General features: G+C 40.5%; 1 protein-coding gene across 4 annotated transcripts; it reads right to left on the bottom strand.

Annotated features, from left to right (window-relative positions):
- Window positions 1-580: 580 nt before the first annotated feature.
- On the bottom strand, window positions 581-24,362 carry LOC103528712 (vacuolar protein 8). Of its 4 annotated transcripts, none has more exons than XM_008494088.2 (14): window positions 23,909-24,362; window positions 20,714-20,833; window positions 19,626-19,745; window positions 18,394-18,513; window positions 14,687-14,809; window positions 13,343-13,425; window positions 12,040-12,165; window positions 11,176-11,221; window positions 9,902-10,035; window positions 5,732-5,860; window positions 4,031-4,145; window positions 3,013-3,147; window positions 1,820-1,945; window positions 581-1,067 (listed from the first exon to the last, which is right to left on the bottom strand). In XM_008494088.2, the coding sequence occupies exons 1-14, from the start codon at window positions 24,132-24,134 to the stop codon at window positions 943-945; spliced, it is 1,728 nt and encodes a 575-aa protein (XP_008492310.1). In that variant the 5' UTR covers window positions 24,135-24,362; the 3' UTR covers window positions 581-942. The 4 variants fall into 4 exon arrangements, with proteins under 4 accessions (XP_008492310.1, XP_030303314.1, XP_030303313.1 ...); XM_030447454.1 differs by having other exon boundaries at window positions 9,902-10,032; window positions 23,909-24,186; XM_030447453.1 differs by having other exon boundaries at window positions 3,013-3,144; window positions 23,909-24,186.
- Window positions 24,363-25,731: the final 1,369 nt, after the last annotated feature.

Here is a 25,731-nt window from a genome sequence, read left to right on the forward strand (position 1 = left end):
TGTTTTGATTGGCTAAAAAGTCTCAGATAGACTCTCCCTCTGGAGAAGAAGGAAGGAGAGGTTGTTCAGAGTCCTGTATACACATAAGAAAATTAGCTGAATTTTTATAGTATTAATGAGAAAAAAAAGTAACTCCTTTTAAAATGAAATATCAAAATATAAGAAATTCCTAATTCTGCCAGTTTTTTTCACATCTTCCTTGTTGCGAGTACATTTGGAGATAATTTTGCAGAATACAGATTTCTTTACTCAAACACATCTCAACTAAATCTTTCATGGTAGCTCCTATATTCTGAACATGGTCTATGCAACATTTACCTGCCTCAATGTGTCTTTGGTCTTCTGCTAGAGAGCAGTGCTTACAGTGTAGGCTTGTTCTATTTTTTTTCACCAAGTTCTTGCAACTTCTCTGAGTTGTCCTTTAGCAAGTATTTGCTATAGTAACCTGTTACTAGCTTGTTACTTTTATGTGTTAATTGAATTATTTGTTCTAAAGTGAAGTCCTTGAAGGGGGACTTTGTTTAGTCCCATCTAAATGAAGGGACATGGAACAGAGACAAAATAAAGGTGAATGCAGAGGAATGTGTGTAATTGAGAGATGCCTCTTCAGTAGAATCATCCTGTTCCATGAATAAAACCTCATGAATGCAGCACTGCTTTTTGGATGTGGTGGCGAAATAAAAAACCCAAAACAAACCATGGAAGATTACCCAAGCATGAGAGGTGTTTTCCAATCCCCTGGATGGAATGCAGCGGTAGTCCTCAAGCACAATGAAGCAGCCAAAGTGTTCAGAGGACTGTCTCTGACCTGCTCTGATTCTTCTTATTGGAACATCTCGGATGAAACTGCAAGTAGCAGGAAAACTTTAACTACAGGAAACAATTGGAAGAATTGTCTTCTCTAAAAGTTTGGGCCTTGTAAATTTTCATGAGCCATCTGGCTTAAATATTGTCTTCATGGCAAACAGCTGCCTTGAGGAGTTCTTGAGTCTCTTCTGTTTGTTGACGGACTTGCTCAAGGAGTTTGGCCATTTGGCTATTTCTGAATGCTAATGAAAATTCTGGATCTGAAGAGGAAAAACAAGTGTTAGGCAACCTGCTGTTTTTCCGCGTATTTTAATGCAGATGTTTAAAAGCTGGTCCTTCAGGTTAGATACTGTTGATGGGTTTTATTACAGTGTAAATTATAGAGAAGGCAGAATAATATTCTACTACACAAAGTAGATACTAATCCAGTTTTCATCCCTATGACCATTCAAAATTGTTTGCTGTTAAGTTCTCCTGATCTAGATGTCCAAAGTTCAGTTGCCAAATACAGCCTTATGCAAGAGGTGCATATCAAGACATAGCAGGGTCTTGGCTCTGGCTCTACATGTGTGAAGATACATGCTATATTCATTTATTACCATAATGTAATTGTTACCTGTACTCAACTTCTATCCAAAACAACAAAAACTAATGAAAAGGGAAGAAAAATAAAAGTTTTTAAGCTGCATCCAGTTCCAAACGTTCTTATACTACAAAAAAAACCCACCATCTGTAGCTGAAGTCCTGCTTCCCTGCTTATCAGAAAGCTTTAAAGCAAACAAATTAAAAACTAACCAGGCTTGCTTCATGGTAACATATTTTGTTTCTTCAAAACAGGTAGGTAACAGCTACCCTTGAGATTTTTCTGCTTCCCTACGTGAGCAGAGTTGCTCCTCAGGGGAAGTTGCCTGGCACTGCCCCAGCTGCTGTAAAGCCTCAGTTTGCCTCTGACAGGAGCAGGCACAGCCTGGCAGCACCCTGGGGCTGAACCCGGCAGGAAGGACATACACACCTTCTCGAAGCCTGCAGAATGTGGAGATGCCCAGCTGCTGAAAGCGGATCTCTGGGTGGATAAGAAAATTCGTGAGGTAGGCCTGAATCTCTTCAATGTGTTGCTTCAACAAAAGCATCATTTTTTCTGCATAAATGGGAGAACCACTGGAGATCAGTAGGAGCCTTTAAAACTTTGTGGAAAATGATTTTTTTTTTATTTTATTTTTTATACTCTAGAATTACAACATCAGCATTTTGTTCATTAAGATCATTTCCTGTTGCTTATCAGGGAGCAGAGCTGGTCTAAAATTTTGGAACAAAACCATCCCATTATAATTGGCTCACCAATCTTGCATCAAATATGCAATGATAGGGAGGGTCAAACAGGAAGATGCAACAATACCACTTGTCTGAAAAGTGTTCTTATGCTTCCCTTGGTACAGAATATTTTATGTTATCCTTGCTACATAAGTTGTTTTTAAGGACCTTAGGATTGGCTGCAGACTAGCCCTGCAGAATGGTAGTGCTTGAAGAGGGCAACACCTGAATAAGATCTCCCATGAAGAAGGCTGAGAGAGTTGGGGTTGTTCAGCTTGAAGGAGAGGAGACCACCTTGTAGTGGTCTCCCAGTACATGAAGAGGCCTACAAGAAAGCTGGGGAGGGACTTTTTATAAAGGCATGGAGTGATAGGGCGAGAGGTAATGGTTTCATGCTGAAAGAGGGTAGATTTAATTTAGGTATTAGGAAGAAATTAGTTAGTGTGAGGGTAGTGAGATACAGGAATAAGTTGGCCAGGGAGGTTGAGGATGCCCCCTCCCTGGACATGTTCAAGGTCAGGTTGGATTAGATGGGACTTTGGGCAACCTGGTCTAGTGGGAGGTGTCCCTGCCCATGGCATGGGCGTTGGAACTAAATGATCTTTAAGGTTCCTTCCAACCCAAACCACTAAATGATTCTATGATACGATTTTCATCCCATGGCTTTCTCATGCACTCAATCACTGTTTAGTGGTGTTTATGTTTGTGTTCAAGGGTGACTATAGGCGCTTTTATGCTAATAAATCTAGAGAGACCAAGTGGAGGATGCTACAGCTATAGGAATATCAAAGGTTGGTTGGTGCCTGACAGTTAACTCCTTTGAAAAATGGCTCATTTCAATCCAGACAGTCATAAGTATCTTTGAAAGCACAATTAATGCTGTGTGACAGTTACCATGACCCATCATGTGGTAGATGATGGAGGCAGCTTGAAAGCACAGCTCAGGATGTTCCAGCCAGCCAGCCAGTCTCACCAAACAGTTTGTCAAGGGCTCATCCATCCATTGGACCATACATAATGTGGCTCCTTCTGGAAGACAAAGAAGAAAGTAGTCTGTAAACAGAAAGTCTAGTGCCCAAGAAGTTGTGAGAAGCCTGCCAGAAACCATACTGCCTAAATAGAAAATCCTTCACACGGCTGGAGAAGCAAATTAAGTGCTAAACTTGTGGCATAAGTACATATTGGTTGTGAAAAAGGGTCGTGTTCTGAGGTTATGCTCTCAGTAAGGCAAGGCCATGGATTTGTTTCACAGAAAGGCTGGTGGATTTTTATTTTGTTTGGTTTGTTTTCTGAAAGAATGAATCATTTTGTGTACAAGACCTGCTCTCACCTACTGTACTCAGTCTGTCCAGCAGGTTCTGGGCACCTCTCGCAGAAGTTAAATGGGACAAGGCATCAGTTGCATGGCAGCTACACCAGAAACAATGTTTGACAGAGAATATGCAATGCTGGGCAGTCTGGGAAAATTTACACTGATCCTCTGCCCTGAGGAGTGCTGTAACTTTCATAGGTGGTAATCCAGGATCCATCATAAAAACTATGTGCAAAAAATTTAAAGAGAAAATCTCTTTGTAATTTAGCCTTTTTCTCTTCTTATATTAATTTCTTCTATTGTGAAATAAAAGCTGGAGAAATGAAATGACAAGAAGAATAAAAATAAAGTTCTGTGCAAAGAATTTTGAGTAAAAAAATATAAGCGGTTTCAACAGAAAAAAAAGTGCAAATAGTGGAGCCCATGTCTCCTGCCAGGAAGTCAGATCTTGCTCTTCTTTATACTCATGGCAAAACTCCCAGTAAACTGAAAAGGGAAGACCTGGGCTGTCTGCCCACCTGTGTTTCATCTCCCATTAGGATAAATGAAGGATACATCTATGTGATACATACATGATTTTGGGTGGGATTGCTTCCCTACCTTGCTTTGCCAGCTCAGCAAGGCAAAATGTCACATAATGAAGGGAATCTTCCTGAATGTCAGTAGAAAGCAGAGTCTGGAGGAGACCTTCAACACATGGGCTCTCAATGATTCTCTGCAAGAAGAAAAAGGTTTGTGTTTAGCAATTCCATTATTTTTTAGTGGTGTCTTAGGACTTCAGAAGTACTGAATAGCTCTTAGCAATACTGAGGGCTAACACATCAGTTTCCTCCCAAATCTAACAACACCTTGGGTTGTTCTGCGATCACCTGATTTTCAGGCATTTTCCAGGGCTTGCTTTTTCTGTGGGATGTTGTCATGATCACACATCACACTAAGCTCAAAGCATTTCCTGACCTGATCCTGCTGTACTGGGCTCTATGTTAGTATTAAGCTGTCATATGCTCAAGTCTGGCTACAGAGATGAATAAACCAAGTGCTCCAGGGCAAAGCATTGGGAAACAAGGAAGTTCTTTATGTTCTCTTATTTGCCTTCAGGGCTTTGAAAACTTTCTGCTGTTGAAACACTCTGATCTGCAGAAATATGAGATGACCTCTCACTAGCACAGGTGAGTTCTGCTTCTGGAGAGGGATGCTATGAATTAAACATTTCCGTGCGTCTTTTGTCTTTTAGGTTGACTCTGCTATGCCAAAAGTGGTGTCAGACAGCACATCTCTGTACTGGGATATATATTTTAGAGACCAAGTTGAAAGCAGATAGGAGACTTAGCCTGAGCTGACCTGGACAGAAAGCACATGAGGCCAAGGAATGAGTCCTGAATGAGTCACCTGGAGATGACTGGTTACGAGTGAAGTTGAATCACAAAGTCATCAGCTCTCTGGGAGGTCCCAATAATGGAAGCTGCTCACACCTCCATAAAGGAGTTCAGGTGTCCATCAACAGAAGGAGGGATATCTTTTTTGTGGGTATTTATGCTCATTTTATGTTGCAGCTTTTTCAGCTTGCTTCTTAGACATTAAAGCTGGATTGAAGACTGTTGCCTCTCGAGCTCCCACACCACACTCTGTTCATGTCCCCTCTTGTTGGCATGAAACCACTGCTCTTCCCCTTGTGTTGAGGACTCCTGTTTTAAGGATGGTTCCTTAGAACTGATCCTGGAAACCTGGCAGTCCCACTCATCTCTGTGGATTCCCTTGTGCAGTGAGAGCTAAACAATCTATATATTATAAACCCTTATGAAGGTGAATCAATTCTTTGCTGATAACAGAATGAAGTCACACTTAAAGCTAAAAGTAAGGTATTTTTTTAAAACAACTTTGAAAGGATGGTCCATTTTACTTTTACTATGGACCTTAAGTTTGAGAGAATCTGTTTTCCTGCAAAATTTGATTTTATAAGAAATTAATATAATCCTTACCTTAGTATAAGAAAATAAATATTGTAAATAGTGCCCCTTTTTAGTTTAAATCTCTGGAACTAGTGGTAACTGGTCATGACAAAGAAGAAAAAAAATTATTTCTTATTTTCATTAGCATTTTTGCATTGCATTGGAAAAATATGAATAAACCCCCTTTCCATTGTGGCACATCAGGTCCTTTTATTCATACACAGTTTTGCATACAGTATCCTTGCAATATGTTTCATTTTTTAAAAACACCTTTCTTAGGTAATGCTGATTTGATATAAGGATAACTGCAACCTCTTAGGGTAAAGTTCAGTGAAACACATCAGGTGCCTACCTGTCTGTTTTTGGAAAGGCTCAGGTTATTGATGATACAAGCAGTATGGCCAACAATCACAGGGTCTGTTTTATGTGCTGACAGTAGCATCCCCAGGCTCTGCAATAGCTCAGCACATGCCAGAGTGTCCTGAGAAGACAACCAGTATCCCAATTACATCCAGCACAGACAACACAATGCAACTCTACAGGAAATCATAGAAACACTGATCTTTGCTTTGAGAGAAAAGCATTACTTAGCTCATTTAAACCACTGGTGTAGTGGCTGGGTCCAGTGCTTTTTCCTCCCAAAATACGGTCTACAGATTGGCACTGATCTAGAGCACTTGCTATGAAAAGCTGGAGTCTTTAAGGTCTGGTAATTTATTTTTGCTTGTATCAAGCACTTGCCAGAGGTTGGTTGTAGTCAGGGGAAGGATGTGTGATCCTGACTGCAAGGAGAAGTGGTCAGGATCAGTGTGAAAGACAAAAGTACGTGGTGAAGCAGCAGCAGTGTGTCCTTGGGTACCTCAGCAATTTACTTTGCCTATAATAATGGCTGTATGTGTAGAGCAGTTTGTGACAAGGCATCACTTTAGTAACATGTTTGGAACAGCATTTTTTGAGTTTATACAGATGTTTCTCTGCCATCTGATGGATGGTTTAGAGGGACTTTACCGAGTCCCTCTCTCCCTGCATGTGCCATTTTGTTTCTCCAGCTACCATTAATATTAATAGAATCTTACTCTGAGTTTGGTTTACTACCCAGGTAGTTTCCTCATTAACAGTACAGATTATAAGATAAACTGCTGTTTATAAGAGCAACCTGATTTCAGCAAGCTTTGGGTTAGGCCTACAAGTGAAAGCAACACACAGTTTCCTCTTGGGAGATTTTTTTCTTTCAGTCTCTTTCCCTTAGGTATTTCAGTCCTTTATGCAGTTAAGTTTTTTAGTAATGAACTATATGATCTGTGTTACTAAGAAAAAGAGACTTACTAGTGAGAGTGTTCAACATAAAGCAAATCATCAGTCCTATATGCAGTTGAAAAAATTGCATAATTCTGAAACCTATGAAATGTCAGCATCACTGAAGCAGTGTGAAGGGCAGACGTCTGAAAAGATTAGTTTAAGTTGCAGCATTCTTTCACTTACATTAAATTTTAAAAGTGTATTTTGTTTCTTTTGGTAATAACTGGCATCTTTACTTAGGTTCATTTTTAAGCACTGTCACAACCAGTAATCCTAAAGTAAAACATGAAAATGGCTGGAAAGGGCAGTCCTATGGCTAAACTCAGGGCAGAATTCTATGTGCAGGTATGGCTGCAAATTTTCTCTAATCAGCTTTCCTCCTCTTCAAAGGCTGAAATAATATCATTTTAGATAATCCGATTATATTACAATTAATAACTGTTTCCAGTGCTTTTGTCCTTAGTGTCCTCTCTTCTATGTAATCCCATCAACTACGGTACCCATATCTGGTTTTGCTACAGCCTGAGAGGAAGAAATTGTCTACAGACTATAAATGAACTTTCTAACATATAAAGACTTCCCTGCCAAGCACTTCTGCTTGTTTAGGACCTAAATTAGCAAGTGACAGTACTCTTAAATTCTGCTGAACCTCTTTTGGCTGGCACATGGCTGGGATCCAGATTTTGTTTCCTGGCACAATCCTGCACAGAATGAGAGGATCATGAGAAAATTCTGAGTAAAAAATGGATTTGGTGGTTCAGGTGGACATTCATCTGACCTCACAAAATAGAACAAAACAAATAAAAAAAACAAATTAAAAAAACAAAACAAACAAACAAAAAAAAACCAACAACAACAAACCACAAGGAAAAGCATTCCAGCAGCAGCTGTGTTTACAGTTGTGATCCTGCATTGATACCTCTTGTCCAGGGATTTCTTGACAAGACAGATTTTGTTTCCTGTTTACCAGGTAGCAAGACAGGAAGGCAAAATTATTTTGTTGCTGGAGTGGTAAATCAGTGGCATCACTTAGAGTAGACAGGCCCCTGCCACCCTGACTTTCAGGTCTTTTGCTTAAAAGAATGTGATTTAAAAGGCTGTTTTCTCAGAAAAGCTTGACTCTTTCTTTAGTGTTTCAGGGTTGCACTGTCCTTGGGAGAGCTGAATAAAATTCTCCCCACAAGAGGGAAGTTTTCCAGCGCTTGCTGGGAATTGCTGTCTACAACTTGGCCAGGGGATTGCTAAAAAAAAAAAAAAAAAAAAAAAAAAAAGGGGTTCAAGCAGGAAGAGGAGCTCTTTTTAAGCATTCCCAGGGGTTTGCTTCATGGTAACGAAAGGGCAGATGAATTCTGCCCTATTGTATCCTGGGTTGTATTTGTAATAATTCAAGCATCACTTGACTTGGCTGTAAAGGTTAGCTTTGTTCAGTGGTTTGTTTTCCAACAGCTGTTCCCATGGAGAAGTCTCTCTTTCATTCACTGGGAATTCATCCTGGGTTAGAGAAAGAAGCCTTGAAGCTATTTGAAAAACAGGCCAGAGAAGGCATGGAGGTGGGGAGGCAGGAGATGAGTAAGGAGAGGTCAGCCCCTTCTCAGAGTGCCCGGGGCTCGCTCGCACAAAGCAGCAACATTCAGTAGTCAGGGACAGCTCTGTCTGCTCACTAAAACAAATTCTGAGTTTTCGATACTTCTCACTGGAGAATAAACCTTTAAGGGTCTTTTTTCCCCCAAGAAGGACAGACAGGCTGCTTCACTGCTGGTTTAACAAGCGTGAGCTCCTGGTGTGTATCTGTGCCTCACTGAGGCTGCACCGTGCCCTTTGTAGCTGGGGTAAAGACATGTTTGAGGATTAGGGAGGAGAAGAGCTGCAGCTATTCTTTTCTGGGAGAACAAAAGGTGTAAACGGTGTTTGGGGGCAAGAAAAAGCAAAAAGGGCTGAGTACAAGGTTACAGCATAATGCCTCATACTAAGTAATGCTTCTACTGTGCAAATAGCCTCCAACTAACTCGTCAATTTGGTCCTAATGCAGCCAGCACAAAACCTATGAAGCCTCAGTGCCTTTGAAAAGCTCTGTGCTCTGGTTGCTGCTTCCCAGGCACTGAGCTGACCCATTTTTTCCATCATGTCCTGGAGTTAGAGGAGATGCAGTTTGGTTCGTACCGTCCTGTTTACGTGGAACAGAGATGGAAGGCACCAGACTTCCAGTACTCAGAGGACACTTTAAATCAGACTGAGTGTATTTTAGCCATCAGAACCACCTAAGCCCAGATGTGGTCACTCAGATCATCTGTCATTACTGCTAACAGCAATGTGGCAGGAAAGACTATCTTTTTTTTTTTTTTTTTTTTTTTTTTTTTTTTTTTTTTTTTTGCTTTATCTACCCAAACTTTCTTAAAAGGTTCTTGTTAGTTTAAGACACCTATCAAAAACCTTTCACATCCAGGTTCCTAAGGGTGCCTTTGATTCTTGTAATGGAAAAGCACATTTAAAAATCTGTCAGTGACTACTTACTGGTTTTATGTGGAGGATGAAAGTACAGTAGGAGTGTCTGGGTTTTTTATTTGCTTTAGCTTATCTCTAGTCAGACTTTTCCATGTATTTGCCTAGCATTGCCTAGCATTGCACTGCTAAGGGCGGTGTTTACCCTGGAAGTAGGTGAAAGAACTGTGTTGTAACTAAAAACATTAGGAGACACAGTGAAGTCCTAAAAGTTAGCTAAAGATAGGTAGGATTTCAAATTCTATTAGCCTCCCTTTCTGTCTTGATTCTAGTTCAAAAGGTGCTAAATTTATGTAAATGTACTTTTGGATAACTGTCCATACATGGAAGAAAGTATTTCTTCACTTGATTTTCAACTGATGCACTTTAGGTGCACACATTAGGTAGCTTGCTTTTTTCAAAGTGTGAGGAAGCTCTGTTACCAAAGAATAACTTCCTCAGCTGAATACTATGAATTCTTTGAATACTTCCTCAGTCCCGTATTATGACTATGGGACTGTTTGGCTCCTTTTCAAAACAACAAATAGGCTCTTTGGGTAGTCAGTGACGGTGCAGATGCAGCAGACAAAACCTCATCAAACTGTGTGGGAAGGAGAAGGGTTGGGAAGCCTCACGCAGTCTATTGCTCATTCACAGAGTGCATTTCATCCGCAGCTTTGCCATAACCTAGGCAAGGGCCAGAATTTTTTCCTTCCCTCTGGCCTGGTGAAATGAGCTCCCCTACCTGGTTGTGTGGGTGCTGGGAGAGTATCCAGAGCAGAGCAATGGAGGCATGGTGCACATCCTTGCTGCTGGATGCCAAGAGAGAGCACAGCTTGGGCAGGACATCCTCAGCGACCATCTCAGACTGGATATCTGCTGGTTTGGGAAAACAGACAAGGTCAGAGGGCTTCAGAGCACTGCAAGGAGAAATTCAGGCCCTGACTCATAAGCATTTGACTGCCTCAGCGATTAACTGAGAGGGGACCTCCCCATCTCCAAGGGATGGGGGAATGTCAGGTGTATGGTTATTTAAAAAACCCACTCTTGTTTTTCTGGCTCCTTTTGCCAAAGGATTAATACAGGCTTGAGAGCAGAATGTAGCTATGGGCACCCTTCAGTTTGAGTCTGAAACCTCAGCAAGAAGAAAGGAGAAGAACTTTCTGAGAGCTTCAGCCTAAGGCACAGTGAGAAGGTGGCAGCTTCTACTGCACAGACAGAAAGACCTCCCTAGGCACCATCTATCTCATAGAATTATAGTTATCCAGGGGAGGGATCAGCCATCCTGCTGAATCCTTATCACTGACTTGTCCCTGCAAACTCAGTGAGTTTTTGAGCACCAAAGGCAATGCCACAGTAGCCAGCCAGCAGGCTAAAAGGCAAATCAGTCCAGGGATTTTCAGCCATGCCAAAGAGCAGTTCAGCAGTTCCTTTATTTTCAGCTCCTCTATAATTATGATTGGATTTTCTAGATGAACAACTCTACCCTGGACCCTTGGGCTCTAATGTTGAGTCTGCCAGTCCTTTGCTTTCATCTCCTAAGCATGCTGTAGAAATGGATCTCAGGCATTTAAAAGGATACAGTTTCTACAGAGGATGACAAATGCCTGGGAGAAAATTATATTTAATGATAGACAGATCCACGCCTTGGGAGAAGGCAGTTCCCCAGTCAGGCAGCAATTTCAGAAGATATTCTGCCCTAATAAAGTTTAATGCTTAGAAAACATGGAAGGGACAAAAATTTAACATAGTTGCAAAGGCTGTGTGCGTAGGAAAATCTCTGCTGTGTCTCTCTCTTCATTCAGATACCTCCCCCTGCTACCTGGAAACTCTGAGGCTGGTTTAATTAGTAAACCTGAACCTCTGTCTTGCCTTAATATACAATTAGAAAAAGCATAAAAGAGGGTATCTCTTAATTTTTTAACATGAAAGGTTCCCAGCCCACTGTGCTCACTCAGAAAGGCAGGGAGAGAAAGAAAAGAAAAAGTATGTTTTGCTTATCTCCAATATATTGCTTACCACTGCTAGCCAAGTTTCTTAGGCAAACACATGCCTGGCTTGAAAGCTGCTTGTGCAAAAAAAAAAAAAGGAAAAACAGAGCAGTTTCAGTAATGCATGTTCTTGCTTTGGATGCAAAATAAACATAACAACAATAGAAAAGCTAATACATTATCTTTGAAGAACTCATTTTGGGACACAATTTTTTTTCAAAGTTTCAATGAATTTTTTTAGCCTCCACTAGTATCAGTCATCCTGTTGATTAGGAAAAGACAGTGGGATTCAGATGTTAATTTATTTTAGGAATGCCATCTAAATTTTAGGAAAATGAAGGGAGTTAATTGGTCTCATTTGCTTTACCTTTTTTCAACACCCTCCTACACAGAATTTAAGGTTTCATCCTTTAAATCCTGGGCTTATTTAAGTTTTGTTGTGGCTCTAAACTAAGCCAGGTTTTCAAGATGTTATTATTTGAAGCCATATAGTTAAAGTTACAGATACCAAAAAGAAGAAAACAAAACAAAACAGTAACATAATAAATACTCCAGAACCCTTTTGTTGCAGACACAATGATCAAAGATAGTTGAGAGCCTGGACAGAACACTTCACACACATAGTTTCAAGTTAAAGAATACAGGCCATCCTAGTCTCAAGAAAGTGTCCAGGGCTGTGGAAGAACTTTAATGATTTCCTTTCCTTTTCTTCTATACGGAGAAAGAGAACTTCTGTATGTACCTTCTAATGTGTCTTTCCTCATGGGGAAGATGCTGCACAGGCACCCACACTGTAGATGGGCAGATTTGTGCAAGACTGAAACTGGAAGCCCAAGTTTATAACTCTACTATGATGCTAAGCCTTTGCACAAATAGAAAGCTACAGCTTTACCTTGTTCACAGAGGAGGATAGGAGAGAGATGAGTGTCCGGAGCAGCGATCTGTTGCCAGGTCTCAGCATGGCTTCATGGTGCTGAGCATTGGCTGCCACGTTGCTTAGGGCAGCACAGCTGTAATACTGCAGAAAAACGTAGAGAGGAGGTCACAGTGGTGGCATGTTGAAGAGAAGAAAAATAAATTGGAAAAATGCTCAAATTTACAGCTGATGAAAAGAAAGCACTTTTTTTTCACTTTAAGGGTGCTTTATGGGGTAGATGTGGTAACAGCCTGAGTGGGCTTCCTCCCGGAAAAGTGATGCAATCTGCTGTGGCACTGCATGGTGTACAAGCCCATTAAGGCCTTGAGTATTTGGGAATGTCCTGTGCTGCTGTCACGACACTGCTGCTTGCACCTAAGTTAGCTCATCTGGATCTACTGTATTACATGTTTACATTGATTTATTCAAGCCCCATGTAGTCGTTGCCCTAGCACGCCAAGAGATTGTTTTCAAAGGATTTAAATATTAATGCTCGGGAGGTTTATATAGATATGAGAGTATGTATTACTAGGGAGGTATAATTAGAAGAAACAGGTTGAACTGCAGAGAAGAAAATTTTAAGATGAATCTCAGAGAAAGCTGATGATGTTGAAAGTCTGCAGAAAGCAATTCCAGAAGCTCCATCACTTTTAAAAGAGAACTGAACAGGCATGGCAAAACTGAGAGGGGAAACAATCCTGTGCTCAGAGGACCAAATGAATGAATCAGTGGATTTTAAAGTTTACAACTGATTCACTCATAGTTTTTCATCAGCATATTCTTGCTGGTGATACTTTTGAACCAAGAGTGGCTCTCTGTTAAGTGTGCAGATTGACAGGTGTCTGTGGTAGGCATGAGGTAGGAAGATTTTCCAGACATTTAAAGCAAGAAGAAAAAAAATCTTAGCGAGTCACACCTTCTCAGACCAGTTAGTAAAATTGCTTAGAGTGGAAGATCAAAGTTAGTATGCAAAAAAACACAGAGGAAGAGGCTTATCTGCAACTTGTCTGATGATCTGAAAGACACAGGAAGGTAACCACATAACAACTGTGTGCATGCATTAGTGTTTGCTGGCAGATGCACTTCTGCTTCATAAACTTTCTCCTGCACAGCTAGACAAACTGTTTTGAGTATACTTCAGGTGACTGAGATGCTCTCTTGTGTTTCCCATCTTTTCTAGAGAAATCTTTTCTCCACCTCTCCATTTCCTCATGCTCTGGTTTGTGCTTTCCCAACAGTCACAGTTACTGTTTAAAAATCTGACCTGCTAGAGACATACCTGCACTTCTGGGTCAGGAGATTCCAATAGCAAGGCAAGAACTGGCAGGGCTCCTTCCTTGCACAGGACCTGTTGAATTTTCTCTGCCATTAAAACAAAAACAAAAACACACAGCATTGGCAATTAGTCTTGCCCTTCCTTACCTCTTTTCTTGAGAGGATATTCACAGTCATTGGATTCTAGAGTGTGGGGAAGTTGTCCAAATATATGCCAATCAGTGTGACTGCAGAGTATATAATTTATAGCTTGTGCAATATACCAGAATGCAGACAGTTTAGCAAAATTAATAGCAGGCTGCCTAATGGATTAAGCCTTTGCTGAGCTTATGGAAAAGGCTGTCAAGAGAATCTCAAGCTGAAATACCTCCAGTATGATATCCACCATGATTTCTGTGTTAAAAAAATAATTATAAACTCTGAATGCATAATAGACAACTGTAGAAGTTCTTGACAACCATTCTCTTCTATCACATAGTGATAACAGACATTTTTCACAACTGTTTCTTTTAGCTGTGTGAGATAATGGTATCATCTAGATAGGTGAGACATAGTGCTGTTTTGTTTCGGAGTTAATGTATGGTTATGCACATATTATTGCAGAGGTCCACTCTGCAATACTGCTTTTGCTAAAGCTGTTGGCAGATATCCCAGAAGCCTTTAATGTCTGGCCCATAATAGTTATAGTATGCATCTTCCAATATCAAGTTGGAAGTACAAGTGAAACGTTCTTAGAGCTTGACCTCAGAGGGTAGATTTAGGTTAGACATCAGGAAAAAATTCTTTCCTGTGAGAGTGGTGAGACATTGGCACAGGTTGCCCTTCCTGGAAGTGTTCAAGGCCAGGCTGGATGGGGCCTTGAGCAACCTGGTCTAGGGGGAGGTGTCCCTGCCCATGCTGGGGGGTTGGAACTGGATGATCTTGAAGGTCTCTTCCAACCCAAACCATTCTGTGATTTTATTATATATTCCATGACCTTGTTGGATAAGCTTCTGAGACTGGTTCAAAGAATGACTAAGTATGCTGTCAACCTTTAAGACCAAGTTATTTCTTTTAAAAAATAATTACTTGTCTCTTTTCCTGGTTATTTAAGTTACTGTACATTAAGAATGTATAAGAAAATCAAGTCTTCCTATTTTGGTACTAGGCAAAAAAGGTTCTGCATTAGCAAAAGAGAGGCCAAACTTATGTCACCAGCCTATGGTATCAACAGGAATGACATATTAAGAAGGAACAACTTGTTACTCAGGTATGCTTTTATTCTTGCCTTAACCCTTTTGAAATATTTTTACATTGGTGAGAATTTTTCTTTCAGCAATTTTAGGTAAACCATTAATCAATACAGTACCTGACTGTGTGAGGTTGAGAATAGCCCCAACTGCGTTTTGTTGGACTCTGGGATCATAGGAACTGGCAAGAGACAGCAGGGGTGTAACTCCTCGAGCAGCACCTATAGCCTCTCGGTTGGACTCTGGAGAAAAGATTCCAAGAAGGTAAGAAAAAAAGAAGATATTGCCATCCTACTATGAGCCAGAAGCAGGACAGCTAGCAGGACTAGATTTCTTTGGCATTTGCTTCTCTGATTCTTTGGTTTATATCAAAATTTCCCTGCATGCTCAAAGGAACATGTTAAAAATTCTAGTAGGTTAATGGGAAAACTAAGTCATGACTTCTGGATTAACCATAGATCACATCTGATTTGATGCTTTACTTTGTGACTAGTGTGATTAAACTAAAAGGATCATAACTTCCCTTAAACAGGTTAGCAAGGTGTCATACTTGCCTTGTACCACTGGTATGTCTAATCAAGCTATTCACAGCCTGTCAATCAAAACCTACATAATTAACTGCAGGTAAGACTGAATTAATTTAGCAGGGTATATTCAGGGCCAGTTTTTCACTTTGAATATGCCTGTGTCACTCCTATGACAGCTACAAGCAATGCAGAGGTTTCTAAAGACAGAATTTGACTTAACCACTGGAATTTGAAAATGCTTCTTCTCCGACATGGTGAAGCTTCCTTGCATGCCAGCATATTAAGCTGTACTCAACATTCTGGAGTACAATGAGAATTCAAATAAAAAGATCTGCAGAGGCTCTTGAGACTCCTGGGTGGAAAACTCAGGAAAAAATAACTATTACTTAAATAATCATCTGTGCCATATGTATCCTGGGCTACACCAAAAGAGGCATGGCCAGCACATCAAGGGAGGTGATTCTCCCTCTCTACTCTGCTCTCATGATGCACCACCTGGAGTACTGTATCCAGTTCTGGAGTCCACAACATAAGAAGGACATGGAGTGAGTCCAGAGAAGGGCCACAAAGATGATCAGAGGGCTGGAGCACCTCTTCTGTGATGAAAGGCTGAGAGAGTTGGGGTTGTTCAGCCTGGAGACGAGATGGCTCTGGGGTGACCTTATAGCAGCCTTCCAGTAGCTAAAGGGCCTGCAGGAAAGCTGGGGAGGACTTTTTACAAAGGCATGTACTGAGAGGACATGGGGAAACAGTTTTAAACTGAAAGAGACTTAGGTTAGACATCAGGAAAAAATTCTTTCCTGGGAGGGTGGTGAGGCACTAGCACAGATTGCCCAGGGAGGTTGTAGATGGCTCCTCCCTGGAAGTGTTCAAGGCCAGGTTGGATGGGACCTTGAGCAACCTGGTCAACTGGAAGGTGTCCCTGCCCATGCTGGGGGGTTGGAAGTAGATGATCTTGAAGGTCCCTTCCAACAAAATAGTTCTATGATTCTACAGTTCTATGAAAATCAAAGTCCATAGTCTGCATCTTTCATTGTTTATATGAGCCAAACTGCCACGGAAGACCACAGTATTATTACTGGCGTATTGTTTCATTTACATACGTTCCTATACGGTTTAAACAGTAGCCAGTCTCTGGAAGTTTGCTGAGAGAAACATAAAGCAGAAGAAAGCAAGAAATGTGGAGGTATTTGGATGAGATCAACTCTTCTTTAATTGAAGAGAAGGTGCCAACTAACTTAGAAAGTTAACAGAAGAAATACAACAACAAATATTTCTGTACCTCAAGCCTAATTATACAGGGGAATAATCCAGCATATCTGTTCAAGTACAGTTCATCCAGTGTCATCCCAGGACAAGTCCCTTTCTGCATTCATGTGAGTATTTTATACTCAAGGACATGCCTTTTATTCTGGGAAAATATACTCTAATTTTTTAGCAAAATAACTGCTCTGGGAAGAGTAATGTATTTAAAAATAGCTTTTTCCATGTGAGAAGCTATTATTGTGGTGAAATTTTCTGCCCATTTTTGTCAACAAGCTTTTCTCCAATGTAATCTGCCTGCATATTATTTTGTTTCCCTCAGCAGAAGCAGAAACTCTTTTGTGCTGCTCCAGCTGATGGAAACCAGCCTGCTGTGATGTAAACTCTTACTAGGAAAGAGTTTACTGAGTAAAGAAGAGACGTAAAAAGATTGAGAATTCATATATTGCTATTTGCTTGATTCTTTCACACAATACACTCCATGAATGAGTGTGAATGTGGAAGAGATCCTCAAATTTGGGCAAAGGGATTCAGATGTAACTAGGGCAAAATATGCTAGCACATGAGACATTGGGTACTTCAAAAGCTTTTCTTTCTTAAAGAAAAATCTAACTGGCTTGACTGGAAAGGCTTCACATCCCTAACACCTCGATTTGTCTGCCTGAGGGCTCAGAGGTGGTGATCAACACTGGAAGCCAGCAGTGGGAGGATGAGCTCTTACAGCCTGATTCAGAGCAAGGAGGCACACGGAGACCCGGGGACCCTACTCCTGCCTGGGAGGGACTAGAGTTCCCATTCCCATTGTGAGAGAGGGGAGACACCACAACTGGTACCCACCACACGAGCAAAATAATTATTTTTTCTTTCCTTGGATCATTCCTTAGCTGACAAGTTTCCTCTGCAGACTTTGTTAGTGCCCATTGTGGGTTTGCTGAGTTTATTTTTACACATAATTTTCCCTTATCCATTCTCATTCTAGTTTTGGTGAGACAATGTGGCTGAACGGTATCTGCTTTGTCAACTTGTAGATGGAGATATCTGTCTCAGCAAGATGTATAACTGTACTATCATCTCTCCAAGAAATGTGGCAGGATAGATGTTCCTCTGCTGTTTTTCTGAACTAGACAGTTAATACAAAGGTATATATTGTCAATGCAGTAGAAGACTGAAATATTATACAAACATGAGACAAGTTAGAAGACTGAAGCAACAGAAACAGAATGAAACCTTACAGTACAAAATGCAGGGACATGCACCTGGAAATATTTGTTGTAGACCCTTAATTGATTGGTATCTACTGGAAATAGAAGCAGAAGAGGAGAAAGACTCAGTGATAAAGTCAGCTGCAGGACAGCAACATCACCGTGATGCAGTTACAAAAAACCCCAAAGTGTTAACATGAGATGTACCCCAAAACGCATTTCCCCAGATGCCACAATAAAAGACAAGGTGAGACCCCAAATGAAATAACAAACATTTCTGATGACTTCTCTTTCAGAAAAGATTAATTCAAAATGGAACTCCTGCAGCATTTATGTACATCTTGGGCCTGTAACAATGCCTGAGGTCTGTGGGATCACTAAGCAGGAGATGCAATTGCCATGTTCCATCTCTGGAACTTAAATTTACAGCCAGAAGGGCTGTGAAGATGAATGTAGATTCTAACTTGCAAAAGGGCTTAAATGAGCTTGCCTTTTCAGTCTAGTAAAATGAAGGATCCTCATCAGCACAGACATCAGAGAGGGAGAACTACTGAAGCAAAAAACCAATGTAGACACTGAAATAAGATGGTCATAAATATATTTAGGTTGGAAATCAGAAAAAGGTTTGTAATCATGAGAGAATGAAAGACAGAAACACTGAGCTAAAGATCTTAACTGGAATCTCGAGGCAGAATTTATTATGTGGGAATACTAAATATGCTACTTCATCTTATGACTCAAGCCAGTTGCAATTAGGTTATTTCACCTTGAAACATAGCATACAAGTTGAATTAATTCACTGCAGAACATAAAGGGAAAGAACAGTACACTCACCTGTACCAGCCAAAGTCATGGTGCAGGCACAGGAATTACACTGGACAGCAGGATCTTCTGACTCGAGCAGATCCAAAATTGGCTCAAGTAAACCCATTTGGACAACCAATTCTTTGTCAACTATTCATAAATTAAAGAAAAAAAAATGAGAAACATAAAGGTAAACAGATAATGTCTTTGTGAAAATAGTGTATCTTCTCACTGCTCTGGGGATCTGTTTTATGATTATGCAAAACAGATCTAAGATGGAGACAACCTGAGAGACACTCAATGTTCCTAGATTTGTTTTCTTGATTCCTCGTCAGACTCATGAAAGAATGTAAAAGATGTTCAGCGGCTCTAATTCAGAAGGTCCCAAATATATTTGCTAGCAATTCTTTTTTCAAATGTATGTTCAGTTTGGAAAGTGGAGCTTTCTAATAGGTTCACAACTTAATCAATCCATGGCTTTTTTTCTTCTGGAGTTAAATATCATTGTTTACTTGTAAATAGTGACATGGTATTATTAGCAGCAAGATCCTTAATAAAATAAAAGAAAAAAGCTAGCTTTATTGAAGACTGATCCTGGATTCTGCTGTTATGGGGTAGCATTTCTTGTGGCCCAGATGACAGGAAGCAGAGTAGTAGATGCAACAAGGACTCTGCTGATGACGTGTTGGGTGTTCCTGCCCTTCTATCAATATAAATTTTATTGGGAAGGTTTTAATCTTCAGTTCCCATGCCCTATCTCGATTACAATTGCCCTATCAGCTACAGAAAGAAGAAAATTCTAGTAAACATTTTAATTAATTTATTTTTTTAAATCTGCAGGCAATTTGAGACAAGTTCTGTTTAAAAAATTACAAGAAAATGAGCACTATCTCATAGGCAGAGTTTATTTCTATGAGCTGTACCTGTAGCTTGAAAGGGCAAGTGGTGGGCTCTTGATCAAAGAAGGACAATAGTATAGGTGTTCTACCCCAGTCTGGAAATAATTTATCAGCTTTTGCACACAGATCCAAGATCTCTTGCCACATGATATAATCTAGTGGGAGGGATCTGATATATCCCGGTGCAACCAAGATCCATGTGGCTTGAAGACAGAAAAACCTCACACCTGTCCCATCAGGCACACACACACAAAAAAGGAATTCGGGTTTGTGTAGACCTGGGTGTGTAGATGTGCCCTACTTCTGTCTAAGTCTGAAGAGACACTTTTTTACTTGAACAGAGATGTGTTTTTAATTACTCACTATTTTCTTCCAGCAAGAAGTTGACAAGGGACAAGGAAGACACCTGCTGCACCTCCAGGTCAGCAGACCGTAGTAAGGCGTAGAAGGCTTCCAGATGCTCTGCAGGCAGGGGAACATTCACTGCAGGATTGAGGGAAAATATTCAGGAGTCTCATCACTCACCACAGTCACATTTTTCTCTTGCTGGTCTTAAGCCTCAGATGCTACCATACATAGTCTGAGTGGTATTTCCCTTCATTTAAATTCCATTGCTACTAGCAAAGCAGGGCAAGTTTCATGAAAAGGTTATGAATAATCCAAGTACTTCAAAAACATCATGTGAAGGGAAAGCAATATGCTTCACTACCAAACCAGTCATTCTGCTTCATAGCAGGTCCTCAGGTTGTGACTATCTGCACTTTTTATCCAGCAAAAATATAGGGATATCAAGGATATAAATATGGAGATATATATATATATATGGATATATGGATATATACCTATAAAGCCAAGTGCCAGAATATTCTCCTTGAAGTAAATTGAAAACAAAGAAGTAAATCACAGTCTGCTTGTTGCTAGTATTTCTGCCTTTTTGTAGAACACAAAATCTTTCTGGAATCTTCTTGGGCAAATCTAGGCTGACTTCTAATCATTTACAAATTACCTCAGGACCCAAGTGTCTGCATGGAGTAGCTGGGACAAACAAGAATGTTTTCTTCATAAATCTACAGTACAATCTGGCCTCTAGAGCTTTGTCCTCTTCCAAAAATGTTATAATATAAAACATTTAATGATCATTATGTCCGTTTCCTTCTACCATAGTTTTAACCGTGTTTCTTTCAGGAGACTCAGTATACATTGAGTCTAATTGCTTTGGGTTCTGCTGAGTTTTTTCAGAAGCATTACAATTACAAAAATGAGAGACATGCTTCTAATAGCAAACCCCAAAATTACTCTGTCCACATGGCAATGACAGCATTGTCATTTTCATTAGCAAATACCACAGCATAAAGGAAATAAACTTTGACTAATGATTCAAAGGGAGTTTCACAGTTGAAAAAAATACTTTTATTTAAGTGAAAATTTTCTAATGCACTGAGGTAACTTACTGTGCTGACTCATATGCAAGTAGTAGAGGGCAGCAGACTGCTGTAAACCTGGGTTTTCAGAAAAAGCTAAGGTCCTTAAGGCTTCCAGAGATTCAGTTCCAAAGGGTGATGCTACACAACCTGAAGAGAAGATGTACAAAGGCAGCACAGACTCAGTTATACCTGGAAAGGGTTCGTTCACAAAAAGAAATTTATACCCAACCAAACATAAGGATTTTTGTAGTGCAACAACTCCATAAAGCCCATATATCCTCATTAATGAGCAGAAGTAATAAATGAATCTGGAATAACCTGTCCTTGGCAATGCCTCTTGTGAAGCTCAAAAAGCTACTGATTGGAAGCAGGATAAATTATAATCTTTAGACATTTTTATGCTATCCACAGAAAAGCAGGTGGTCCTGTTCATGATAAAAATCTCTGGGTTATTTTTTTTTCCTGGATTATAGATCTTTGTTAACATATATCTACTGCATGTGGTTTTCTTACTTATGAGCTATAGAAAGAGCATATATTTAATTTACTGAATTTTACATTCACTATGTTTCTCATCCTGGATATTACAGTACAAAACTTCAGGGAATAGCAACATGAGTTGCAACTGGGCTTGCCTCAGGCTCAGATTTCTAGTATGATTCTACCTACTCCCAAGTATGATAGTTCCCCTGTGAATAAACCAGATGTTCAGCAATAGCTATAAAGCAATAGCAGTCATGCATAACTTCTGTAAGTGACTGTATAATGTACTTATAATGTCTGGAAAGAAGCAGCAGAGTTGTTTTTTTTTTAAAAAAAAAGCCCATTGAACCACTGCTCATATATATAAAATGTTGAAAAGCTAATGCAGAATCAATTGACTGGTGAAGCATACAATTGTAAGATATATTTTCAGACAGTAGATCAAAGTAGTATATTAAAGACTGAAACATTTCTATGAACAAGAACTAGCTACTTTGCCTTCCATGGGATGAAGAGAGGGGAGGGCTGTGAAGGTGTGAGCTCTCATGCCTTGCTGCAAAGCTCAGCTGATATCTCAAGGCATTAGAAGCTGCTGACATGTCAAGAGTAGCAAACTCCTACAAGATTAGGTAAGTGGGCTTCACAGAACTGTTTGGTGTAAAGATCGATTTTGTTTAATAATGAACAATACACACAAAGTAAGGACTAGCCAGCGTGAAAGATTATACAGAAAGCCAAAAAAATATCTTCATGATGTGGTTGAATTCTGTTCCTTACTCAATGGCTACCTGAATCTCCCACATATCTGTGCATTTTTATTTGGGAAAGCCACTCAAAATCTTCACCTGCTTGTAATAACAAGCATTTGCTGCCCCAGCTAACGGTGAGTATAATGATGAACCATAAAGTTTCTCCTTGCATTCAAACTGTCACAGTCTTGGCTCCCTGGTTATTATTATTATTTGTCTAGAACTGAGGATGGGCTTGCTCCATCTTGGAATGAAATACACAAGAAAGTGCTAAAGTAAGAGGGATTTGTCTTGGTACTCTTCATGAGGCTTCCTTGCCTCCATTTGTCTTGGCAGCAGGATTTGGCCACTCAGAGAATTAATCTTGGTTCTTTTTCCTGGGTGCCGTGTATCTCCTGTCACACACATTGGGGACCACCTTGAGAGCACCCATTGCCAAGTGTGCACTGCTGTCACACAAGGTCTAGGCTCTCTGCTGTTGTGCCCCAGTTCCTGAGGTTCCAAGACTGATCAGTCTTTTGAAGACCCAGCTCAAAGAGGGAAGGATTTCTCAAGAAAAAAATAATATTTTCAGGAAGGATTAGTGGGTGCTGCAAAAGGCCATTCTGGCCTCACCATTTCTTTCAGACCACCCTGTCACTGCACCTGATCCATCAACCAAGATAGGATACTGCCAAGAAAATCTCATACAGCCAAGAGCATGGTAGTCTGGAGAAACAAGCTCAGACTTGGAAGATCCCCACTGCATGTCAAGCTGCAAAGTCTGGCTCTCTTCTAGCTGTGGACTCCAGGATTTAGCCAGTGCTTAATGTGCAACAATGAGTGAACTGTATTGGCAGCATGGGACCCCCCACATTCACTGGGCAGTAACACCAGCTGAGGAGAAGTCACGCATGTTCCCAACAACCAGCGTCACAGCAATTATTCCAAAGGTTGTTCCATGACAGACCATTCCAAACAGCATTAACTCTGTCACACCAAGTAAAAACGTCTCTCCTGGTCCCCCTCACAGGATGGTTTTATGTCCCTGAAAGTGCAAGTAAAGAAGTAGTAATAATAGCTTCTGTTCCACTCTTTTTACACAAATGAAAGTAGAGGGCTATGCAGAGTAGTAGTTTTAACCAAGTATCCAGCTTGATGTGAGACAAAGCAAAACCAAACAAGAAATGGGCCAGGCCCAGGCTTGAAACAAGAAATGTTTTTAAGTTGGACAAATGAAGAAACACACTCATCCAAGGAGATTCACTGTGATTGCCAGAGCAAAATAAAAGAAGTTTTCCTATTGATATTGCTGAATCCTAGAACTGGATAGAGAGGACATCACAAGCATTTAAGTAGGGGCACTAGGGAGGTAGCCTGTAAAGCAGAGGAGATACATTAAGAGTTATGGATCTAATTTGATTAAAGCAGAATCCCATGACTGTTTTCAAGCTTTGTGTCTAAAAAGTCTGCAGACCAGTTGCCTGGGATCTGAGGAAGTCATGTGAGATCAACTGTGCTTGTCCCATGGTGAATTTTACCTTCCCCATCCATAATGCAGACACTCCCACTGCAAGTCCAGATTTTCTGCAGCCAGCCCACATGGATGCACACAGCTCAGCCAGGGTCACACTCAAAGACAGGCATTCGTGTAGCAACCAGTGTTGGTACAGCCTGTTCCTAGCTTTCTGACCCCAGTGGTGGGTTTCAAAAAAATTAAATTTAGTTATTAGACTCTTTTTTATGCGGCATACTAACATGTCCTATGTATTAACAGTAGTGGCAGAGCAAGAAATGGACTGACCATTTCTAACTAGATAGAACTGTTATTTTACTTGAGCCCTTGGTGTCACATATATAAAGAAAATGCCCCATAGGTCTAGCCTTACCCACATCACCAAGCTGCTTCATGCCCTAAACAAGCAGTTCAAGCCAGTAATCTATTTTCAACCCACAAAAGGAATCTCCTTGTTCCTTCATAACCCTTTAGGAAACAAACAATCCCTCTTACCTGTTTCAATATGCTGCAGAAACTCCTCTGCTGTCACCCTCTCATGAGGCTGCAGGATGGGTTTGTACAGTTGTCTGGGTTTAGAGCTGTTTTGTTTTAAGCAGCAGCATTTGCTTATCAGAGTTAAGCATTCCTTGATCCTGCACACCAGGCTGGTGCACATCCTCTGCACAGAGGCCACGAAGTCCCGCAGCAGTTGCTGGCATCGTCCACACAGCTGACCCATTCTTGTTCCAACAGGCACAAAGCAGGAGGAGAAGTAAGGAGATGGAAGTAAAAGTTTCTTCTCAACTTTTCCACGTTTTGCACTAACTTGCTGCTCCAGTGCTCGTCCTGTCTCACAGATGTTAGCACTATCCTGTGTGCGGCTGCTGTAAGGCAGACAAGCCTCTGTGTCCAAAAAACTACATTGCACAAGGCTGGTGTGTGCAGCCTGGAGTAGGAAGGCTGGAGCCTACAAAACACTAGTTAAAGGGCTGGACTGGAGCCACATTCAAACACCTTCCTTTTGCTTGAAGAAAAATAAAACAATGACGTAAGCACATTTTGTAAAGAACAGTTTAACCCTTGGAGCATCCATCAAAGCCTTCCTGCGTCTAGAAGAGCTCTGAGATGTTGCGAAAAGCAACCTCAGTTTTTGTAAGGCAGCCCTGCACATGAAAGGGAGGCACCACCTTGTCTGCATGTATACAACCTGCAGCTGCCAATAGGAGAGGAAGATCAAAAAAAAAAAAAAAAAAAAAAAAAAAAAAGGAGCACTTGAACAGGTTTTTCCAGTTTTTGCTGAAGCACAGACCAGAACAAAGGCCCTGTTAAGCAAACACCTCTTAACTCAGTCAACTGAGACTGCAAATGGAAAAAAGAGAAAGCTGGGGGAAAAAAAACAAACAACAAAAAAAATCACAGTGGCCAAATACATTTAGAGCAGTTTTTCTCCTGCCAAGCAAATCCTGCAGAGTGGACTGGATAAGCTAACAATGGGAGAATGCAGAAATCATCTACAGTTTTCATGAAGGAGAAAGAAAAAGGGCAGTTCTTTTTCACCATCCTTTTCCTTAAATCATCAGTCTGGTGCACATGCCCAACCTTAGGTGAGCATTTTTAAAAATTACCTTGGTCTGGCTAATGTAGCACGAAGTGACATTTGTAATATTCTTGGGGTTTCCAGTAAAATCTAGCTTGATTCAAAATGTCCTTCATTTGAAAACCAGCAGGTACTGGTCTGCTAAGTGTTGATCGTTTTTAACTTCTCATTACTCATGGATTTGACTGATTTATTCTAAAAATTACATTTGATAAATTTATTGGCAAGCTTTAGTCTCATTGTCCTTTAATATATCCTAAGTTTCTAAATAAATCATGTTTGAAAATCAGCCCTTTGTTCTGCACCCATCTCCAATCACTCATGAACAGGCTCACTCAGATCTCACCAGTCTGTCCAGCTATGGCTATTTCTTCTATTACTGACACATGATGTATTTTTCCTAAACACAAATACCACACACCACAGATAAACCCACCTACACTCATAAATCAAAGGGTATGAGACCTCTATTACACAATGCAACCCATTACAAAGAATCAAGGCATCAGTTTTTCTGGCTACTTCCTTGAGCAGCTCTGCAAGCCCACGGAGTTCTGATCTCCGCCTGGATTTTTAATATTACCAAAAGTGAAGCTAATATGCCTGTTTGCTCACCATGTCTTTTGGAACCTTTCAGCAGGGATCTTGTAAAGTTTAGGGAACCCATGTGGTGGTAAAGTCCTGCTTCTGCCACCACTTGCTCTTCATATTTTCATCATCATCATCATCTTCCACCCTT

The sequence above is a fragment of the Calypte anna genome, chromosome 3 (genome assembly GCF_003957555.1).
Source record: "Calypte anna isolate BGI_N300 chromosome 3, bCalAnn1_v1.p, whole genome shotgun sequence".
Classification (NCBI taxonomy): Eukaryota; Metazoa; Chordata; class Aves; order Apodiformes; family Trochilidae; genus Calypte; species Calypte anna.

What these genes read in the sequence shown, in the direction of transcription:
- LOC103528712 (XM_008494088.2), bottom strand. Translation starts at nt 24,134, where the DNA reads ATGGGTCAGCTGTGTGGACGATGCCAGCAACTGCTGCGGGACTTCGTG. An exon ending in TCTGCAGCATATTGAAACAG is followed by an intron (nt 20,834 to 23,908) that starts GTAAGAGGGATT and finishes TCTTCTCTTCAG; the next exon opens with GTTGTGTAGCATCACCCTTT. An exon ending in TCTCAACCTCACACAGTCAG is followed by an intron (nt 13,426 to 14,686) that starts GTACTGTATTGA and finishes TTTTAATGGCAG; the next exon opens with AGAAAATTCAACAGGTCCTG.